The sequence below is a fragment of the Drosophila biarmipes genome, chromosome 2L (assembly GCF_025231255.1).
Source record: "Drosophila biarmipes strain raj3 chromosome 2L, RU_DBia_V1.1, whole genome shotgun sequence".
In the NCBI taxonomy this organism is placed as follows: domain Eukaryota; kingdom Metazoa; phylum Arthropoda; class Insecta; order Diptera; family Drosophilidae; genus Drosophila; species Drosophila biarmipes.
In genome coordinates, this window is record NC_066612.1 from 20842428 (window position 1) to 20860746 (window position 18319).

Consider the following 18319-nt stretch of genomic DNA (forward strand, 5'->3'; position numbering starts at 1 on the left):
GAAGGATATATTATAAAATAGAACGGTTAATTTTATGTGCATATATTTTGTATAATTTTAAGCATATCTTTCTTTCTCTGACGGACAATTTCAAATCCTCCAGTTTCTGCTTCTGTGAAAAACTAACTACGTCAGCAAACACGACTAACAAGATTAATCTGTGTTCCAACGGAGCTTGGTCTGTAAATGGTAAAATAATTTATTTTTACAACACTCGAGGCAAGGAACATTTACAATCACGCGTAACGCGGGTGGAGAACGAAACAAGTGTTCTTCTTTTTTTGCTTATTGGTCTAGGATAAAATAGTTATTTACAACAGAAGCGAGCAAAAGATTGGGCTAGGGGACAGAGGCTAGACAGAAGATTACAGCGGTGGAAATCGCAGACAGAGGTCAGCAGACAGATAGATTGGAGTTGGAAGGAGGACAGATAGAGACAGAGTTGTTAGATAGAGTAGTTCATTCAGGAGCTGTGTTGTAGTCGGTTGTTGGTGTTAACGCAAACGTCAAACGAAAAGAGGCAAATCGAACGAACTGAAAGGCGGAACGGATAATCGGTTAGCTTAGAAATCAAACTTCAAGTACGTTTTGTTCGTCGACATGGACCTGGCCCAGGTGGGTGTCCTGAGGCGCCGTTGCCGGTACACGGTCGCTGGGTTACTGCAGCTGCCACTGCTGCCGCCGCTGGCCCCCGAACCCTCCGCCGCCGCCTTGGCACTCGGCGCCGTGGTGGGTGGGGCTGCCTTGTCGCCCGGGTCCTTCGAAGGACCCTCCTCCATCACCGATTCCCTTACGGTCTCCAGGGCGGGCTGGAGCTTGGGGGCAGGTGGGGTGGCGGAGCTGGTGTCTGGCGAGGATGGGGGCCCAGTGGGTCCGCCGTGGGTCTGCGGCGCCAGGGAGACGCCCTTGGTGCGACCCTCTATGCTGTCCTGGTTGTCGCCCGCCGGCGGGGCCCCCCCGCCGCCTGCTCCCCCGGGAGCCACCTCCTGCAGGCTGCAGCTGCTGTTCGAGTTGTTGTTGTCCTGCTGCTGCTGGTCATCTCGTCCGTGGCTGTGCCGACTGCAGCTCAGGTTCTTGCAGTTGCCGTTGCAGCCCTCCCTGCAGGTTCAGGTCCCCGCGTTGGGCGCCAGTTTCGAGTCCAAGGCAGGCGGTCAAGAGTTATCCGGCGACCAGCAGTTGGCAGTGAGTAACAGCGAACCGGGCAATGGGCAATTGTTAGAGTACGAGACACGCCGTTGATTTCACGTTGCATTGCATTCGGTTTGTTTGTGTTTTGTGTGAGTTTTCATTCAGTTTCAATTTTTTAGATAAATAGTTTGGCAATAGAAAGAAAGAATATATAAATAGAACATCAGTTGAGAGATTGTGGTAGAGCTTTAGGGTAAGTAGGGTAGGGGATCGGACTTTTCCACGAAGAAGGCCTAAGCAGCAAGGTACCTATAAATTAGCTTTTTCTCTTTAAATTCGGCCTACAAGAATGCTGGACTTGATTTTAAAATAAAGAATAAATTAAAATAACTGAACATACACCTTTTAATACCAAATTATAATTTGTAACTTTTCCCCCAATTTGATGCAACCACGAAAGTAAAATGTTTCACAGCTCAAGGAACTCAATTTGTCCCTCCAGGGCGAAGTTTTAAAATGCAGCTAGTCCGCAGGAGCAGCAGCAAAGCTAGCCTTAATGGCAAGCAAGGTTAACTCAGTGAGTTGTCGGCAAAACAAGGAATAAAATAATTGGGGTAAATAGGGAAAGCCACTTTCAATCCAACCACACTTGGCCGTGTAATCGAAGAATCGTGTCCTGAGTGGGTTCGGTAGGTAGGAAAATGTTAATAATTCATGTGGCCCCGTCACCTGAACACAATGGATTCCATACATATGCAGATGACATTCGGGCGTGGTTCGGTGGGGGATTAAATTGAAAGTGTGGTAAATAATAAAAATGCACTGATGCGCTGGGCTCGCATTTGTGGAGTCCCCTTCTGCGGCTGGAAAACGAAACGAAATCGAGCTGCAAGTGCAAAGCTTCCGGAATACATTTTTAATATTTTAAAAATAAAACAAAACATTAATATTGAAATAAGTGGGAAAACTCATCTCGCTCATAAACATAAAAAGAAGCGGCTTTACACTACGATCCACAAAATGCAACCCTGCAACGAGATTCATCGCTTTCTGCGCACCACTAGGAGTGTAAGTTATAGCGAATAGCTTTTCGGAGGCGAAGTTATAGCAGAAGAATAGGAATACGGGTTAGATTCAGAGGAAGCACACAGAGAATTTTATCTGGCGAACTGTCAAACGAACTGAGTAGAAATAATGCAGATACACCGAGAGAAATGGCGAGCACAAAAGTAAGACACTGAGAATTGATGGCAGACAGGTTTGTTAGGGAAGTTCTTCAATAAAATACGGTGCTGCGAATCGTTAGGGGACGGTGATTGGGGTCTTAACCTTAACTTAGTAACTCTCAAGAGCCGGAGAATACAGTACACAGTTATACGTTACGTAAGGCTAGTCTAGGGCTAGGAAATACTCGATCTCTGCAAACGTTATATGATATGATGTTTAATGACAGATAGAAGACAGAATAGATACGACTGATTATGATGATGGACTAGTTTGTTTATTTACTGGTAGAGCAAGGCAAAGAATAGATATTGATTCTCGAAGAACATGAACTGAAGAGAGCACTACAAAGAATGAGGTTAGAAAAAGTCGGTAACAGAGTTAGAAAGAAGTTGGAAGAAGAAAGTTGTGAGATAGGTAAGTAATAGTGGTTACTGGGGGCTCGGGTTTGATGTGGGCGCGAGTTCGGGAATGGTTTTATTATAGACGAGATGTTAGAGTTAAAAATGAACAGAGTTAACGACAAAACCAAAGCGACGAGTTTGACTCGATGGGAACACTTACTCTTCGCTCTCAACGGATGAGGACGCAATCTGCCCCAACTTTGTTTTACCTGTTGTGGGGCTTCTGCTCAACAACACAGACACACACACAGAGTAACAGTAACAGAACGGATATAAAAAGAAAAATATTCAGATATATGTATACATTCGGTAGGTTTAGGGGCCTGGGATGGGCTTTAAAGGTCGTTATCTCTTAAGTAGCGAAGTTGGATGATTTGATGGGTAGTTGGAAGCTTGCCTTGGGTGCAAATCCGAAATTTGGAACTACGCAGCATTAGTCGGATGGTTCCTACTCCTAAAATGGGTTACAAAGCCTAAACCAATTCGATGGGAGCCCCAAGGAAGCCCAAGCTGAAGCAGAGTTGTCCAAGGACCTTTCGACTCGACTCGCTATCCTCTTGGTTAGGCTAGCTCGCCAAGAAGCTTGCAAAATTTTCGATTTCTTGGGGCTGTTTCATGGTGTAAGACCACTTCTGCCTCCACCTACCTTGATTCGTCAATGAAGACGGCTTCGAGTACACGAGCCGCGTAGTGTAGATTGCGCTGCATATCCTCGTAGGCCACGGTCTCATGGTCCATGCGACGGAGAAGACTGCGTATTCTGTGGAAATAAAAAGAGGTTAGTACAATATTTCGGCAGTTTCATACGAACTAAAAGGCCTGACGTTCTTATACCCTTGATTCGAAACAGTTTTCCGACATTTTCGAGTTCGTGGATTTTTTTTTTCGAGTGTGGATTTAAAATGATTTAAGTTGTGAACACTTTTGAATATTCAAGGCGCCGTACGGATCTGAAAACTCCAATTATTCATAGCCAGTCTAGTACTAGATCCATGCTTTGTCATGCGCAGAAATGAAATTGTGAATTTTTGCCTAGATCCAAACTATTTTCCGGTGCATATATATTGTAAAGCCCCAGTCCCATCCGACCAGTTCGAAAATTATACCATGAACTGGACAATTTTGATCGCCCTCTGTCTGATGGCTCCTTTGGCCATGGCCATACAAGCTGAGTTCTGCAGGTGCGGTTTTGGAGGGCCTGAGGTCTGCGGGTCGGATGGAAAAATCTACGACAACGAATGCTTCCTAAACTGTTATGCACGGGTTGAATTACTTACATTGGTTAAGAGAGGACCTTGCTAGTTCTCGGAATTAAAAATAGAATCTATTAATGAAAAGGAAAAAATAAATACAATGGCTCCAACAACTACATTGCTGCAACATACAAATATCTGTTGCTCATTTAGGAAAGGGAAATTATAGATGCGTGGGAAAGTATAAAGTTTATTTGTTCTTGATCAGCAATACTAGCCGAGCCGATATAGGTTCCGGTCAAGCTCTTGTTTCAGCCGAGTTATGCGACAACTCTAACGCCAAAATCGCCTAGCGTGCGCTTTTTCGAAGATTTTGTTTCAGTGTACATATTAAAAAAAGGAATTTGTCAAGACCTTTCTATAGGCTTGGCGCCGTACGGATTTGAAAACTCCCATTCTTCATGGTCAGTCTAAAATTATGCCATGCCTTGCTTGTTCAAATATTAAAATTGTGATTAAACGCTTTTCAGATGCCTATATAAGTACTACTTCTCGGAATTAAAAATATAGCTTTTTTAAAAAACGTGAAAAATACAGTCAAAATGCATTGACTCAAACAACTACATTTCAGCAACATACAAATTGTAGATGGAAGCATTTTAGACCCTTTGAAGCTCATATATTCGCGATAAAAAATAATAGCCAAGCAGATAAATCTTCCGGACCAGCTAATTGTTTCAAATTTTTTAAAAATGTATTTTCAGTGCAAATTTAAAGCGATTTTAGTTGTCGGCACCCTTGAATAAGCAAGAAGCCATAGGGATTTGAAATCTCACTCTAATACTAGAGCCATGCCTTGTCATGCGCAAGTAATGAAATTTTAATTTATTGCTTAAATACAAATTATTTCCCGGTGCATATATATTGCAAAGGCCCAGTCCCATCCGACTAGTTGAAAACAAATACCATGAACTGGACAACTTTGATCGCGCTCTGTCTGATGGCTCCCTTGACCATGTCCAAGGACATAACACCTAAGGCCTGCTTGTGTCCCCTCATTGAGCTTGAGGTCTGCGGGTCAGACAACAAAACCTACGCCACCGAGTGCGACCTAGACTGTGCAGCGTTAACTAAACGAGTTAAATTGGTTAAGCAAGGACCATGTTAATTCTCGGAAATAACAATGGATTCTGAAACTGATTTGTGCAAAAAATAAACGCAGACGAAGTACAATTACTCAAGATAGTTTTGAGTTTAAATAATTAGAAGTGCACAATCAACTTATGGAAGTTGAACTATAAGCTTAAACAACAAGAAAGGAAGTTAACTTCGGGAAGCCGAAGTTTGTATACCCTTGCAGTTATAAGAAATAATGAACGTTAGTAACACCATGTAACATTTTTAAGGATTGTTGCTGTTAGTGATATTAAAAAAAAAAATTATTTCATTCTTATTTTTAGACCATTTGTTTGACATCTATATGTTAAATAGTCCGATTTCTAATAAATTGAATTCAAAATTCTTAAAAATATTAAAAAATTTATTTTTAAGCTTAGAAGCTTATATGTAAAAATTACGAAAGAAATAATTTTATTATAATCATATTTTCCGACTAATTTTCCGATCGTTTCTATGGCAGCTATATGATATAGTCGTCCGATTTTGATAAAATTTAACTCGAAATTCAAAAAGCAATCAAAAAATGTTATTTCCGAAAATATAATTTTTTCATATTATTTTAGCATTAATTTTCCGATAATCGTCCGAATTGGATAAAACTTGATTCGAAATTCAGAACTAATTAAAAAATGGCAGTTCCAAGATTAGAATGTTACATGTTAAAAAAACAGCGAAGATATCATTTTTTTTTAATTGTTTCCCCGATAGTTCCTATGGGAGCTATAAGATATAGTTGTCCGATCCGGCTGGTTCCGACTTATATACTACCTGCAATAGAGAGAAGACTTTTCGGAAAGTTTCAGCCCGATAGCTTTAAAACTGAGAGACTAGTTTGCGTAGAAACGGACGGATGGACAGACAGACATGGCTAGATCGACTCGTCTTGTGACGCTAATCAAGAATATATACACTTTACGTCTCCTTCACTGCGTTGCAAACTTTTGAATGAAATCATTATACCCTCTGCAAGGGTATAAAAATTTCTAATTTTCCGATTGTTCCTATGGGAGCTATATGATATAGTCGTCCGATTTTAATAAAATTAAATTCGAAATTCAGAACCAATTTATAAATGTTATATCCAAGCTTAGAAGGTTATATGTTAAAAAACACCGAAGGTATAATTTTTTTAAAATTATTTTCCTCGATAGTTTCTATGGGAGCTATAAGATATAGTTGTCCGATCCGGCTGGTTCCGACTTATATACTACCTGCAATAGAAAGAAGACTTTTGGGAAAGTTTTAGACCGATAGCTTTAAAACTGAGAGACTAGTTTGCGAAGAAACGGACGGACAGACGGACGGACGGACGGACGGACAGATGGACAGACGGACATGGCTAGATCGACTCGTCTTGTGACGCTGACCAAGAATATATATACTCTATGGGGTCGGAAACGTCTCCTTCACTGCGTTGCAAGCTTCTGACTGAAATCATTATACCCTCTGCGAGAAAAAATGAGAGGTATGCATGCCCGTCACATATGCTCATTTCTACAGTTCCGAAAGTCCATTCTCCCTCCCCGTTGTGGTCAGTCGCACCCTTAAAAAGTTAGCCTTAATATGAGTTATTCTGAAGCACTCACGCTAAGGTTTTCGGTTTAATATTCATTTTAAAATGAAAATAGACAAGAATTATTAGAATAACGATTTATCGCTTTAAGTACACGGTGGCTGCATGAACTACATAATCTTTCAAAACGCCTTTTTGTGGTCCACTCCATATTACTACTTCAGGCTGACTTATAAGGTATTGTCGATGGGATAGTTGCCTACTTCTAAACGAACTCTGTCATTATGCTTCGTTGGCCGTGTCTAAGATTACTAATAATTGTTTTTGACTGACAACCGTCGTCCTGTTTTCGGATCGGAATGTAAAACCAACAACGAATGCAAACTTAAAAGCATTGGGGAAGATACTGGAGTTACCGTGGACGCGCGGGAACGCGCTTTTGAAGAGGTATTATCCCGCAATATAGGAGTCTAATCTAATCTGTGTACTTGACGTTATCATTTTTCACCTGTAAGTACTTTCATGAGCCCGAAACCTTAAAGTAATTTACTATACCTTTTGCAAATTATAATTTATTGATGAAAAATAGACCACTTCATGGTGGATTCAAAAACCGAAGACAGCGAATGTTTATTCAACGTCGGCGCGAAACAGATACAAATTACTGGAGAGTGGCGATACCCCGATCTTCTCTTATATTATACTTCTATACTGTTAATCCTTAACCATCCTATACACGTTATGGGTAATCGATTATAAATCTGAGCGAAACCGGAAGATATTTTTAAATCAGGAACCTATTCCAATCTGATAAAAATTAGTAACTAATTTTTACGGTCGGAAATGCTGTTTCACGAATACCCCACAGGTACCAGGAGTAATAAGTAAGATGTGTTCGGGTAACTTACCTCCCGGCGGCTTTGTTAAGGGCATCTGGCGTGTCGACTGGCGGCAAACTTTCCGTATCCCATTGCCCGGCGGCGAACGAGATATTCGAGGGCGTTTCGAAGGAGTGTCCCGACTCCTGCGGAATGTCGGTGTCCCCCCGCAGGAACGAGTTGTTGCCGGCGCCGACGTTGATCGAGTGCATGGTGGTATAGTCCGTCGAGTCGCGACCCGGGATCACTTCCGTTTGCGATAGAGTGGCCGACGAGGCCTGAATGTTGTCGGCCAGATAGTTGGTGGCGTTCGGCGACGACGGCTGCATTTTGGCGGCGGCGTTGGCGGATGGCCCGGAGCTGGTGGCCTGGTTGCTGGATCGGCTGTCGCCGGCGGGCGTGGGTGTGGACGTGGCTCCGTTGCTGCCGGAACGGAGGCTCAGGCGCTCCGCAAGTGGGTCACTGAGCGGCGTCTGGGCGAAGTTCGTTGCCGGAACAGTGCTGCTGGAGGCGGTGGTCGAGGGCGATGCCAACTGGCCGTCGAATTGAGTGAAGTTGCGGCTGTTTGTGCGGCGGATAATCGTCAGTGAGCCGTGTCCTGCAAAATTCAGGCAGAATAGGGGAGAGAAACTGATTTAGTTCCTGGCTGCTTACTTAGCTATATCGCTCTCACTGTTGACACATTGATTAGGGCCCTACTGGGATTCTAACGAAGCACCTAAGGCCTCGTTGAAAAGGGTTCAGATGGGGAGAGCACAGTGGACAAGAGAATATATAAATAAAATAATCAAATCCTAAGAATTGTCGTGACTTTTAGCAGCCCTAACAGCCCTAACCAAATAAGATTTGTTTCCTTGCGGATTTTAAAACATACTTAGAATAAGACTACTGAATAGTTTGTTAAGAAATTAGGATGTTTAAGAAAACATTTTAAATAATGTACGAAGTTAAATAACTTCATGGTTGAGCCAAAAATTAATAATTTTGTGAAGATATCAATATAAAAAATCATATTGTTGGGAAAAAATTGGGACTTATATCCCTTTTCGTTCCACTGCTTGCTGTTTTCTTTGGTCAGAAATCGTTTGATACAATCGACAAGAAATCAATAATTTATTCTCATCATTTGAGGCCATTGTAGCAAGGAACTCTTTATTTAGTTTAACCCCAAGTGGGGAAAAATGCTTAACGAGCACCGAACAAAAGCCCTTGAAGAAGTTCCTCCTGCTAAGCGGGTCCTGGCCCTTTTCCCTAAGCTGTTGCCCCCGAGCTGGCTGAGTGGCCCAAAGTTGCCTTCCCAGGCGTGTCGACAAAAAGTGCAAAGGATTTATCTGTGTGTGTTTGTCAAGTGCCGAGGAGGGTGTATGTTGTTCAGAGCAATCTATCTGCGAAGTCCCCAGCCTGACCTCCTCCCCAGACAAGAACAGAGCGTCTTGTCTGCGAGGCTCTTAACTACATTCCATTTATTTTGACAGTGCAAGCACCTCGAGAGAAAGGTGATGGGGCAGTCATAAAATCCGCTTTATGCTGCACTTAAATTTATGTTACACCCGAGATTCCTTAGCTTAACTGCTAGATACCAGGGCTCTTTATCGACTCGAGTTTCGAGATGAAATGTTTTATGCTCCTTTTACTGGCGACTCTTCACGTCCTTAATGACTTTCAGCGCTTCATTTTACCCCACAATGTTGGGCAACCGGAGAAAAGCGCTGTGCTGGCCCCACCTGGCATCAGCTTACAGCTAAACCCAATTCCGTTTGTTTTGACCCGTGTGAGCGGGTTGGTGGAAATCGCAGGCAATTAAGTGGATGATGGCCACATAAAGCGTGTTCCGCAAGGGGTAACATGACCGATGGTTTCCCATCTGCATTTTTTGAAAATCAAAGATAGTCGTTAGATAGTTTTCTTTAAATATAACAGATCCGATTTAAACAAATCATAATATTACCATATGAGGCTATAATGTAGATTGCGGAAAAGACACCAAAACTGATTCTAGTCCTTGCCATCTCAAATGCGGTAAAAAAGATATGTTACTTCAATGACCGATTTCAAATTGATACATGGAAACAAAAATGCCCAAAGTATCCTTCTGCAAGTAATGTAGTTGTTCTAGCATTATTGTCATGCCCTAAAGTGTGCTGTACAATAAAATTGAGCCAATGACTCCCGAAGCCCAGAACTTCTTGACGCTTTACCCTTTCTTAAAATACCAATTTTTTCTTTCATTCCAGTATTATAAATGTACGATTCAAGTTCTAATTTCAGTAGGATGTGTAATTTAGTAATTTTAATTTGTCTTTTAGATAATGTGTCTATTTCTCCTGCATTTGTATTATATTAGTATTAGTATTTCCATTTTATTTATTTGTTTAATTATAATAAGCAAAGCTTTTCTTTATTATCCCTTGCTAATTTAAATAGGAATTAAAAACCACATTTGTGGTTTGTAGCTGAGGGCAAAACATACATTCCAGGGACAACTAATTCGCTTTTGCGAACTGAAAAGCAAACATTGAAATAAAAACGTAATTAGGGAAACTGCGCTGCATTGCAATTTCAATTAGCCAATTCAGTGCTTAGCCACAACTACCCGTCCCAACTAAATTCCGGCAATTTCCGAGCGATGTCAGACCGACTTAGCCACCGCAATCTCCGCAGCTGGTGCAGGATGGATTATGCGGTGTCCTGGCCGCTTCTCAAAATGGAAATTATAATGCGACCTCCCCAAGTGCCCACCAGGATCGGATGATGAAATATGCAAAAATAATGCACACAACAGCGGGGGACGGATGCGAAATGCCACGAGCTGCTCTTTACTTACTTGCCACTTGACCATTTATTGTCGCATTCGTGCCGCTGCCACTGAGCTCGGAGGCCGTGGGACTGACGGCTTCTTGGGCCGGCGTACTGCCACCACCTGCTCCTCCGGCTCCAGATCCCGTCCCAGTTCCAGTTGCAGGTCCAGCCGACCCACTCGCTACCCCGCTCGCTGCACCACTGCTGCCGCCGGTGCTGCCTGCCCCAGCACTTGCCTCGTCCCGCTTGTTGGGCAAACTCTCCGGCGTGCTGGCAACTGAAAATGGAAGAGCAACTTGTTAGTTTGGGCTGTTGTTCTGGGCTTATAAATTTATTGATTTCTCATAAATGTTCGCTAGGAAGGTAGGAAATGAACAAGGAAATTGCACTTTGTCTTATCCATGTATTGCTTTTTAACATTTAAAGTAAAAGAATGTTCTTGATTTCAAATAATCAGCATTTGTATTAATGTTTATGCTGCTCAAAAGAGACACACAGTAAGGCGTCCAAAAAATCAGTAATGGTATATTTTACAGAGTAAATTTGCTCTGATTTTCGAAAGATTCGCATAGAATCCATACAATTGCTTTTGGTGGAATATTTGGTTTAAAGACTCTTTTACTAGATTCTAAATTTAAATTAGGAAATTTAACTTTAGACTCTTAAGGAAGGCCATGTCACTCCTAAATTAACTGATTACTATTAAAAGCTTTATTTATTGACATTGTTATAATACACTGTTATAATTAGACTTTTGAATAAGAAGTCAAGGTTTATACCATGGTAAGTAAAAAGGAGACTTTAACTTAAACAGAAAGTTTTTCTATAAGTGTATTTATGTCAGTCTGACTGCTCCAACAGGTCTCTGGCACGGCAATCAGTATCCAAACTATATGTGCTTGTCTACACATCCATGTGAGCCCTAAATCCTTTTGTTGTCTTTCACTTGCTGGAAATCCCTCCCGTCTAATGCTGTTGGGCTTAGCCAAAGTGTATTTGTGTTGTGTATTTTGTCTGCTACTTGGACAGAAGGGTCGGACAACGTTTTTGTGGATTTCGGTGATTTGGAAGGCGTATCTTCTTCTTTAAGACACGTACAAGATACACATTTAACTTATGTGGAAGTAGGCTCAATAAGAAATACAAGGTCGAATTCAAAGTAATATACCCAATTGAACTCAAAGCAATATGAAGTTCTGTTCTTTTCCCTGCTTTAAATTTCTCAAATCGCAACAAACCGACTTGTATAAATATGTACTAAAGGAGCATTTCAGAGCCATTTTGCTTGCATTCAAGTTTTCTTTAGCTTCATCCTCTCCTCTAATTCGGCCAGGCTTAGCCGCCTCCTTCGGCACTATAAGATTAGATTGAAATTGCTTTTGTGCCTTGAAAGGATTTTATTAGGCCAAGCTAATACCGTTTTTTGCACAAGTTGCCAAGGCCAACAGCTGCTAGCAAGCTGGGAAAAGAGTAAATGTTTGCATATGCATAGAAATATTCCAGTTTCGTTCTCTCGTTTTGAATAATGCGTATACGCCACGTATTTCAAATGACGTGGGTTTCCCCCAAAGCATTCACGATATTTACAATTTACTTTGCGGTGTAAATTGCAACAATTGGCAAGTACTAATAAACTTTTAAAATATTTGTTGTATTTAGTACATACCAAGTCTCGCTGCGAAGAAAACAAAGTTCCCCTGAACTATTTTACCTGGGAAAGGTACTAAATTCGACTTTAGGATGTGTTGAAAGTCGCGATTTATCGCCGCAGGTGTGTAGTTTTTCAAGCGAACTGCGGCTTACGAAGGGGCTGGTTCTGGCATATCTATAAATAAGTTCCGACCGGGTGAGAAAGCTCTAGTCTTGCTCAACCAGTCTTACAATAAAGCCATGCGGTGCCTAGCTCTGATCGCCCTCTGCCTGCTTGCTCTTTTGGTCCTGGCTGCGGGCCAGGAGTCCAAGGGCTTCTGCCCGTGTCCCCGCAACTATGATCCTGTCTGCGGATCGGACTCCGTGACCTACAGCAACCAGTGCGATTTGAACTGCGCAGCGAAAAACCAAGGACGGGCAATAACCGTGGTCAAGGCGGGGAAGTGCTAGCAACCGGAATATGGAAATTCAACTGCTTGTAATTGCTAAATGGATGATGAAAAGTGGAAAACAAATATGTGTTAAATGTTAAAATAAATTGTAAATATCTATGCTTCTTGCAATATTAATTTAAATGAATGACGGTTCTTACTGAGCCTGAAGTATACATCTGCATAAGGCCTGAATAATTTAGGTGTACATTTTCAAAAGTGTAATTAGTTAACATGCAGAGCAATTAGCCTTCCAATAAAAGTTTTCATTTTGCTCACAAGAAATGAAAAAGGTATTTTTAAATCGGCGTCGTTTTGCATTCCTTCCTGATTATCGGTTATTAATGTAATATCTATTGAGGCACAGATTTATCTAAAAATTTTCCAGTACGTTCAGAGTGTTAAATACACATGCTGCTGATGCATATTTATTCAATTCAAATCATTCAAATACTCATATTTATTCAAGTGCTTCAACAAAGCCGGAATTAAAATAATATAGACTAAAAACAAATAACTGGCCACAGTGAACTCAATTTCTATGAGTCTACTTTTGCGGTTTCTGTTATTGGCCCAATTGTTTAACGGCCTTTCTCATTGGCTTCGATTCTCTTTAGACATATGTATGTTGGCATAACTTCACCCAACAAATAAAGAAACAATAGTAAAAACATACTGAACCAGGGCTGCGAAAAGAAAGTAGGTTTTCAGGTGTTGTCATTGGCAATAAATATAAAAACTTTAAGTGGCACAAGAGAATTACCATATATATCTTTAACGCCGTATACAAGACTCAAATAAGATAATTTTCTTAGTTGCATTGTTTCCTCTGTTCAATTTACAAATATTTGTACCCAATGCATCTCAAGACTATTTATACATTTAAAGTCAACTTTGTTGCCTTTATTCAACAGATTTTAAAAACAAACATTTATATTAGAGGTATGATAGGTAACCATGACTCATAAAATATTAACGTTCATTGCGTACAGGGTTATCTTTGTCAAGCAAGCACTTGAGGAACGGAGCTAACAAATTCGCAAATCACTGCAGCCCTCGAAGAATGGCAGGAGTTTTGCCCAGTGTAGATGATTCGTATCTGCGATAAGGCTTGGAAGCGCTATCGATTGCAATGCCAAATGCTCTGGCTGATAAGCTGGTTTATTTCTACGTGTTTCACGTTGGTGATTAATACAAGGCACTTATTTTATTTGGTTTTGTTGTTTCTGGATGCTTCTTTGGTTTGTCTTAGGGGAATGTCTCGGGAATCGGGATCAACAGGTGCCGGATCTCAACAGGCCCATGCTGCGTCCCTGGCGCTCAACACTGCGTCGAACGCAGTCGAATTCGCAGCGGTTCGGGTAGGTCCTCAGGTCGGTGCCACAGACGGGTTCGTAGTTCCTGGGGCAGGGACAGAAGGCTTTCTCCGGTTTCTGGACTTCGTCGCTGCGGGCCGGCGATATGGCGAGGGCCACGAAGAGGCACAGGGCCAGCAGAATGCTCAGGAATTTCATTGTTGCGAGTTTAATCCACTTGCTAGACTGATTCGATACTGCCCGACTTCTTCGTTATTCGCTGGAGCTTTGGTTGGCTTCGATTGGCTCCGCTATCTTATCAGTTCTTCTGTGGCTTTGGAGTTGTGAGTACTTTCAGAACACTGACTGGGTTGCATACAGAAATGTGCCCTTTAGGCCAGTTAGGTCCCTGGAATTCCGCTTGCTAACTATGTGCATGTCAAATTATTTGAATAAATTATGGGCTCAAGCACTTCCAATTCAATTACTTACTTAGTTTATCGCGGAACCGAACACGCAAATGTTTATAGTTGAAAAGCTCCCCAGAAAAGCTATAAATTACTCACTCTGTTTGGGAGCTTTTCCCTGAACTCTCTCCGCCTTCTTATCTGCGATCAGGTTTGGTAGGCGGAATTTCCCCTACAACGCGTTTGCATACACTTTGCCCCAGTAATTAATGAAACGCCAGTCTCTTTGTCGGGTAATTTACACGACGCTAGCTATTCAATTTCAATTACCATTCAATTTCAATTAGTTTAGGGGCTCACGCCCAGGGGAAATTCGCCTAAGTAACCTCCAGTTGTGCAGTAACTACCGCCATGAGAGGTGTTCTTTTGGGTCTTATGCTCTTGGCCTTTGCCGCAGTGGTGGCCCGGGCCCTCAACTGCCAGCCGTGTAAGTTACTGGAGGCCCGTAAGACACATGCCAACGAAACCCACACGCAGCCCAAGTGAGGAAAAGTGGGGGGCGGCGGTCTGGAGGTCGGGAGAGCAGTGCGAAATAATCAGCAGCTTGTTTGGCTAATTAGCAAAACTTACGCACACATAGGGGGCAGCGACTTGAGCTCATACCCAGAGTAAACAACGATTCCGAATCTCAGTCTGAGTCGAACACTCGCAGCGAAACGACGCCGTGCTACGCCCATAAAAGATCATTCAGCTGACAGATCCACCCTGCAAATATGAAGCGCCTGGCTCTGCTGGTCCTGTTGGCCCTCGTGATCACCCTCTTTGCGGGATCCTCGGAGGGCAGCTTCTGCCCCTGCGACCTCAAGACGAAGGGAACGGAGGTGTGCGGCTCGAACAGCGTAACCTACAAGAACCGCTGCGAGTTCGAGTGCACCCAGCGGGACTATAAGAAACTGGGACGCACCCTCAACATCCGGAACGAGGGACCTTGCAACTAGATACTCCTTCATTTTTAACAGGCGCTCTGAGACAATCATGGAAATTATTAAAATGTTATACTATCAAGTAATGTTTACTCCCCTAATTCACCATAATACGTTTAATAATAAACCAACTGTGTTATCTGTTGTGCATATTATAGCTTAGATATAGTAATCTAGCAAATATAACCGAATGTGTTTACGTTAGACTCAGTCTTAGTTGAACGGCTGGTGGAATGAGACTGCGAGCTTCCTAGTAGCAGAATTACAAGAGGGTAATGAAGTACCTGGTTTTGGTAGTTTTTCTTGGCTTTTTGGCCACTCTGTTTGTGGGATCCACACAGGCTAGCTTTTGCCCCTGCAGTCTCCGGAAGGCGGAGGTGTGCGGATCTAATGGCGTCACATACAAAAATCGCTGTGAGTTCGAGTGCTCCCAGCGGGAGTACAAAAAGCTCGGCCGGATCCTAAACATCCGCAAGCAGGGGCCTTGTTTCCAAACTAAATGGAAGTAAAAATAAAGCTTAGCTACGCAAGTCAAAAACATGTACCACATTTTATCCTTGACTGGAGCGGGTGTATCTCAGCCGCCTTCCCCCTTTTGGCTGATGTATCAAAGTTCCAGAGGTTCTTTAATAATTTAATGGCCCTTGCCAATTGCCACACTGAAGCGTAGCAAGAGCAATAAAATAATCAATGCAGACACTTACTTTTAGTCACTTTCTTTGGGTAATTGTTGTATTGAATTGAAAGTGTGTTTTGTAAGTCGTAGTTCCAAAAAAGCTTTCGTTTCCGATTAAAAATCTGTTTCTCGACGAGGCGCATCGGAGTGTATTATATGCAAATAGCGCCATTCAATGCTAATTAAAAGCAGCGCCAAGTGCGTCATCACCTCAGTAAATCAATCGGTGGCTTTCGTTCTCATTGACACTTGGGTGGGAGTGTAACTCGGAGGCGGTTTTGGCACCGCTTAACAGTCGCCTCACGCACATCAATCAAATTTGTGCATAATTAATCGTTCGCCAGCAGCGGCTCGTTTCCCCCGGGGCTTGCTGATGGTTGGGATGTGATTTGTAACTCCGCGCAGCGACTTGACTAATTGAATCTCAATCCGTGCGACACAAACATCGAATCGGGCGCAAGCAAGCCACCCACTCCAGCCAACACAATGGGCCAAGTAGTACAGGGCCAAGAGCAGGTCCAATAAACGTAATGGGCCGAGCGACTACCGCTCGCTTTATGACAGGAAGCTGACGGCCTCAGCCCGGAATTCGTCAAGCCGGAGTGTTATTAAAAAGATAATAATGAATGGGTTGAATCGCGGCCGTAAATCGGTTTTATCTCTGGCGAGAAAGCGAGAGACTTGTTTAAATTAGGGGTTATATCACTCATAAGACAAACAGGGGTCCCATAAAAACCTTGTTTTTTCTCAGATTTGGGGACTCACCCAGCCAGATTTTTTTATCACAAAAATTACGAAAGCGAAGTAAGATAACAAGTTTCGATATTATAACAATAATAATTGAATCGGGATTTAGCAAGAAGAATACTTATCTTTAGAAAGCGGTTTCATAAATGATTCCAAGACATTAATGTTCTTATCGACCCCTGATATCCACAATACAATGTTGTCATATGTAGGAAGTCTTGATCGTTTGTTTTTGTATTTAGGATAGAATACATTAGATTTATTCCGATTTTAAATTAACTTACCTCGCTTAAATAAATTACTTTATGAAACGATCACTTTGTTCTTTAAAAGTACCTAAATGTGTCCAAGTATCGATCCGTTTCAGTTATAATTAGTCGCCTATACATGTTGGGCTTGTACCAGTTATTACCCAATGTGAGCTTGCAGCAATACTGTTTTATCAGTCAGTGACTTGCCTGTAGGCCCATCTAACAGGGTCTAAGCAGATAATATGATAATATTCTGTCAAAAGAGGATTTCCCCGCCCGCAGTCATAACAATAACAGCTAGATAATAAAGGTCGGATGGGCCACAAACGAAAAACAGCCGAATACCCATGGACAGATACATACGGAAATTTACATGTGGAACCTACTTATGACAACGGCAATCTCTACAAATGACAACGGAACGACGAACCCGTAGCGCTTCCGCCGCCGTTGTTGTAATTTCGTTTGATTTGCGATAACAAGTATTTGATAAGCGTAAACGTATTGACAACATTAAATAGCAGCCCAAGAAAGAAAGCACGGAGAGAGGCCGCCCAGTTCAAATTGGTCGATGCTTAAGGGTTGTCAAGGAACGACACACACACACACTGAATCATAAAAAATGGTTGGGCGGAAAAGAGGAAAATTCGACTGGGGGAAAACTGAAGCATATGTTTAGGCGCGTGTGTTAAATTCGTAAGTATCTGGGCCTCCGGATTAGTGGGAGCTGATTTTTAATATGCCAAGCTCGAGGAGCACCCGAATTTTTTTGATATGATTAAATATTTACATAACAAAAATGTAGGCCGTGTTTTTATTCGAGCCGGGGAGCCCCGAAAGCCAAATTGAAAAGAGCTCCGAAAGAAGAATTTTCCCTCCCCCAGAGTGTCTAACACAAAAGGCTTCTGACGGAGTCTGAGAGTCGCCCTTTTCCCGCGCAAAGGCAATTCAATCAGCGTCGCGACATGAAAGGTAAGCCCCGTTGTCCTGCGAGGGGCCCACGGACAGGTGAGACAGGTGAGTGAGAGCTGGCACAGTTTGGGGAGACAGGCGGCGGATTAGCCGGAGCTTCCCCAAAACATTTCGCTTTAACTTTCACTTTAGCCGCCCCTTTTCCCCAGGGGTGCGGCCTCAAAATTACGGGGAATTTTCTTCGCTTTGATTTCGCCGGCAAAGGAATCTCACTGCGAACGGCCACGCCCCCTTGTCAAACCCTTTTCATGTCGTGGTGAAAAGCGGGAAAGTTGTGCCGTCTATGCTCGGCTACAAGTGAAGATTCCTGCACATATCTGTGCGAAAATTTCCAATATTCCTATGCTCTTCAAGCAGCTAAAGGTGTGAGGCTAGCAGCGGTGGACCATTGACTTTTCTAAAATGCTTAATTAGGCTGCCAGATTCAGTCTACTGTCGGTTTGCAGGGGATTGGGTGAAATTCCATTTTGCCGCCCTGGTCACGCATCGGAAGCTCGCGGTTGGAAAGCTGAATGGCCGTACAATTAAAAGGTCTTTTTTCCCCAACTTTCTAACTAAAACTAGGTGAATTTTGTGTTTTACTGTCTAT

The 18319-nt window shown here is 42.5% G+C and overlaps 6 protein-coding genes and 1 long non-coding RNA gene across 19 annotated transcripts in view; 5 read left to right on the forward strand and 2 right to left on the reverse strand.

The window, feature by feature from the left end:
- LOC108033606 (dual specificity calcium/calmodulin-dependent 3',5'-cyclic nucleotide phosphodiesterase 1) overlaps nt 1-18319 on the reverse strand; it is an 87012-nt gene that overhangs the window by 15752 nt on the left and 52941 nt on the right. For 6 of the 12 annotated variants that reach the window (XR_007763499.1, XM_050885326.1, XM_050885325.1 and 3 more), the window contains 5 exons: nt 10344-10595; nt 7550-8117; nt 3403-3516; nt 2917-2979; nt 586-1098 (listed from right to left, as the gene is read on the reverse strand). Coding sequence is in view for 11 of the 12 variants with exons in the window: in XM_050885326.1 (XP_050741283.1) it covers nt 586-1098; nt 2917-2979; nt 3403-3516; nt 7550-8117; nt 10344-10595 (1510 nt within the window). In the remaining variant the exon portion in view is untranslated. Of the gene's footprint in view, nt 1-585; nt 1099-2916; nt 2980-3402; nt 3517-7549; nt 8118-10343; nt 10596-11984; nt 12089-18319 lie in introns of those variants that run through there. The other 6 variants (XM_050885327.1, XM_017107961.3, XM_050885330.1 and 3 more) reach the window with 4 other exon arrangements.
- LOC108033615 (uncharacterized) lies at nt 5134-7418 on the forward strand. 2 transcript variants are annotated; one of them, XR_007763500.1, is made up of 3 exons: nt 5134-6593; nt 6866-7151; nt 7231-7418. It is a non-coding gene; the product is annotated as an uncharacterized LOC108033615 (long non-coding RNA). The 2 variants fall into 2 exon arrangements; XR_001768688.3 differs by having other exon boundaries at nt 5134-7151.
- Nucleotides 12170-12519, forward strand: LOC108033614 (serine protease inhibitor Kazal-type 1). Its single transcript, XM_017107977.3, has one exon. The coding sequence runs from the start codon at nt 12209-12211 to the stop codon at nt 12416-12418; it is 210 nt and encodes a 69-aa protein (XP_016963466.1). The 5' UTR covers nt 12170-12208; the 3' UTR covers nt 12419-12519.
- On the reverse strand, nt 13273-14096 carry LOC108033611 (trypsin inhibitor ClTI-1). Its single transcript, XM_017107974.3, has one exon. The coding sequence runs from the start codon at nt 13911-13913 to the stop codon at nt 13674-13676; it is 240 nt and encodes a 79-aa protein (XP_016963463.1). The 5' UTR covers nt 13914-14096; the 3' UTR covers nt 13273-13673.
- Nucleotides 14285-14663, forward strand: LOC122818794 (uncharacterized). The gene has a single exon (XM_044093962.2). The coding sequence runs from the start codon at nt 14513-14515 to the stop codon at nt 14645-14647; it is 135 nt and encodes a 44-aa protein (XP_043949897.1). The 5' UTR covers nt 14285-14512; the 3' UTR covers nt 14648-14663.
- LOC108033613 (uncharacterized) lies at nt 14753-15288 on the forward strand. Its single transcript, XM_017107976.3, has one exon. The coding sequence runs from the start codon at nt 14875-14877 to the stop codon at nt 15097-15099; it is 225 nt and encodes a 74-aa protein (XP_016963465.1). The 5' UTR covers nt 14753-14874; the 3' UTR covers nt 15100-15288.
- Nucleotides 15351-15787, forward strand: LOC108033612 (agrin-like). Its single transcript, XM_017107975.3, has one exon. It carries the CDS (start codon nt 15360-15362, stop codon nt 15591-15593), a length of 234 nt encoding a protein of 77 aa, XP_016963464.1. The 5' UTR covers nt 15351-15359; the 3' UTR covers nt 15594-15787.